At 41.7% G+C, this 3,788-nt stretch overlaps 1 protein-coding gene across 1 annotated transcript; it reads right to left on the bottom strand.

Annotated features, from left to right (window-relative positions):
- Positions 1-2,100: 2,100 nt before the first annotated feature.
- On the bottom strand, positions 2,101-2,760 carry LOC149328027 (uncharacterized). The gene has a single exon (XM_089562046.1). The coding sequence runs from the start codon at positions 2,743-2,745 to the stop codon at positions 2,101-2,103; it is 645 nt and encodes a 214-aa protein (XP_089418172.1). The 5' UTR covers positions 2,746-2,760.
- Between the last annotated feature and the right edge of the window lie 1,028 nt (positions 2,761-3,788).

The following is a 3,788-nucleotide window of genomic DNA, read 5'->3' on the forward strand; positions in this document are numbered from 1 at the left end:
CAAAACTGGTTTCCAGACACGACTGCGCAATCTTTCTTAATGCATACAACGCACAATACACAACGAACGCAATTCAATCCCCACATAGAAAAAGTTTAGACCCTTTTGAACCTCCGTTGGCAGGCACAAGCTTTTACAGAATAAACTACGAGTTTATACACAACAAAGAGCGGTGTACTACACATAGGAGGCGAGGCGTATATGGGTTAACTGTGCTTGAGCTTCAAAGAATGCGAGTTCAAGACATGGAAAGTACTTCCCATCGTGCAACTATGAAAAGCGGAGGCTATTAAATTTGAAATCACCGAAAATGTTGTTCAATGTTTCTTATCAGAATGGATGGATGTAACCGAATGTAAATGCACAGCGGCTGAGAAAAAGAGAGGTTTAAAGTTTTCTCCAAAGCAACCGATGAAACTACCGCCCTTTGTCGTGCCACAGGAAATGCAATGCTATTAGACAGGATAGACTTGCTGTGGGAACCAGAACCAAGTGCTGAAGCAAGTGGCAATAAAAATTCTTTCCTGGATGCAAGGCACAATGATGTCTGTGGAAGCTCAAAGCAAAATGCTAAAAAAAGGAAACATCAGCTACTCGAAGAAAAAGGCTAACCAGAGAACTGCACTGCTTTTGAATTTAATGCACAACATGTCAAGTAAGTTTTACAAACAGCCAGAAGGTATTCAACATTTTGTAATCGCAAATGTAATAAAATAATCATGTGCAATTTCACACAACAAACCTAAAAACTTACCTTACAATACACTACAAAATAACAATGTTTTTCATAGGCACCAATCAAAGAACTTTTTCTTTCAGCAGCCACGACCCTTGCAACTAGTTATGATGAACACCTTACTAACAGCCAGAACGTATTCACAATGTGTAATGGAAACTGGAATAAAATACTTATGTGCACTAAGCAAACTCACAAAAATGACCGAAATCACGTGCGGTACAATACAATACAAGATTACAATGTTTGTCTTAGGCACTAATCACAGTATTTTTATTTCAGCAGCCACGACTCCTGCAGCTTGTTATCAAGAACACCTTATGTAAAAAAATAAGGCTTCTTCAAGTAACACGAACACAACAAAGAAGCTAGCACAAAATGAAATGGTCACAAACACCTGATATTCTGACAACCACAACAGATAAAAATGGTGTGAAGATAATGCTCCACAAATATGCCATTTATATCCAGCAGAGATAGCGGTCTGAGAAATGGTGATGTAGATGTTCGTAAACTCTTTTTGTTGGCTTTGATACCGAAGTACAGAGAACTGTTCTAAAACGTGCACACTAATACAAGACACATCAGTACGAGGTCGGACACTTGCCGTTCGCCACTCATTCCAGCCACAAGCACTGCTGGAATACATACAAAAACATTAAGACAAGAGCAGGTTTTCCTGTGTTGTCACACAAAAAGAAATCGGTTCAATGATATTAATGAGCGAATTTATAATGACCATAACAAAAATACGCCCACTCAGACTGGACGAATAAAAAGAATAGTTGTGCATGTTTTACCCCCTTGCATCTTTTCACTGAAGCAGGCAGATAAATTGCATTAGCAATAGAAATTTAGAGCAGTGGAGACGAAGTAGCGTAGATGAAGACCTGTTTACTGAACGCCGGCTCCGAATGCGCAGGGACCCTGCCTGATTGTAACCATGCCACTACGCGTGTGTAGTCAATTTGCGGTAAACTGGCATACGTCTATGCTATTACGTCTCTGGTATGCTACATCTCTTTGTAATATTGGGAACAATGTTTTTAAAATCTCCCTCCAACTAGAAGTGATGCCATCCACGTATGACCGAAATTTCATTTCCATTCATGCAATTTTACAAGTACAGCAGTATTTCTCTCTTTGTTCAGGAAATGCTTATCGCGAGTGTGTGTCTAGCCTAAGGGAACAACAAATGTATTTTCCTGAAAAAAACATTAAAAGTGAACAAAACATACAAATGTAAAGAAAGACGAAGGTTAGCTACCACCACCCATCATAGAGCATTCAGCTACAATCTCATTAGATCGCACATAAAAAGGTAGCTAGGAATACATATCGACTAAGGACATTAGAAACCGCTGCTATTCTTTGTGAATCGTCTTTTTGTGGAGTTTTAAATTTTTTCCCCGAGCGAATGTCTTATGGCACAAATCACACTGGAACGGCTTTTCGCCCTTATGGGATCTCACATGCCTCGCAAGACTTGAATGTTGTACAAAGGCCATGGGGCACAGCTGGCACTGATACGGCTTTTCACCCGTGTGGGTACGGATGTGTGCCACCAGGTTGTTCTTCAATGTAAAGCTGCTACCACAGTGGTCACAACGGTAAGGACGCTCACCTGTGTGAGTTCGCTGGTGCCTCACTAAGTTGCTCTGGTGTGCAAAGCTACTATTACAATAGTCACAATGGTAAGGACGCTCGCCTGTGTGAGCGCGCTGGTGTTGCACTAAGTTGCTCTGGTGTACAAAGCTCCTACCACAGTGCTCACAATGGTAAGAACGTTCACCAGTGTGAGTGCGCTGGTGTGACTCCAGGTGGGCCTTTTGTGCAAAGCTCTTTCCGCAGTCATCACAATGGTATGGGCGGTCCCCAGTATGGACTCGGAGATGCACCACCAGCTGAGATCTGTTTTTGAATCCCTTGCTGCAGTGGGTGCATTCGTGCACCTTCTTTACTGCAGGTTTACCCCGGCGGTTACCACTGCCAGAAGGAGTAGATTCCATGCAGTGGCTCACAGGGCGCCTTTGACCAGTTGAATCTTGCAAAGGAGGTGGACCATGGTCGCTCTGTGTGACGACTGAACCTATGTGGTAAAGTAAGAATACTTTCAATCAAAAGCAGGAACCAACATTGCACAGCTCACCTGGAGCTAGGGAAATGAAGATGAATGTGCAGGATATAATTGTCAACAGCTGTGGATGTTTATGAAAAGTTTTATTGAATAGGTCGGCCATAAGAAGACTTCAGGTCTGAAGAAAGATATCCCTGGAATGAATTCTGCAAGCAGCTGAAAACATTTCAGCTGCCAAAAATGTATTCCTTGCCAACAAAATAGGGTAGCATTTGAAATCCATTCTAAGCACTTGCATTACTGCCATCATGATAGACGCTGTCCTAAGCCCGCCCAAGTGGGTCTAATACCCAACAAATGGCAATTAGCTAAGTTTAGCACACTGGCATTTTTGTTTTCTTTATTTGCTCCTTAGACAGGGTACAAGAGGTAGCAAAAGCTAAAGGCTAAAAACCTGAAGAGGTCTTGGACCCCTGCACAAGTCCTAATATCAATGCATAGAACTCACAGGGGTGAAAGTTTGGTCAACAGTTCACATATTCTGGAAAACAACTTTCCAGAATATCAAAGGCAAATATCATAATTCACCAGAACTCTATGAACTGAACCTTCTGTATTCTTCACACTGCTCTTTGAAAGACAAACTTCAGGAACAGATTAATGAAGAAAAAGTGAAGATTCTAACCTGATGAGTTTTGTCCAGAAAATACACCGTACTTGCAGCCTCTGGTGGTCAAGCCTGCAAGTGAAAGACAGGTTACATCCATAAGACACAGGATTACTGGTGCAACAACTCACATGGTGTTATGTGGATGAGACGGTGAAAATAGCATACCATCTCATACAAGCGTTGTGCTAGGTCAGGTAAATTGAGTAGGACAGGCTTAAAAACAATCAAGTTCCAAAGCAAACATTCCAAACTTTCAATTCTGCCTCCAGACGAGAACTATAATTATGCTCATGAAAGAATCACAG

The sequence above is a fragment of the Amblyomma mixtum genome, chromosome 9, assembly GCF_055824585.1.
Source record: "Amblyomma mixtum isolate Tamu chromosome 9, ASM5582458v1, whole genome shotgun sequence".
In the NCBI taxonomy this organism is placed as follows: domain Eukaryota; kingdom Metazoa; phylum Arthropoda; class Arachnida; order Ixodida; family Ixodidae; genus Amblyomma; species Amblyomma mixtum.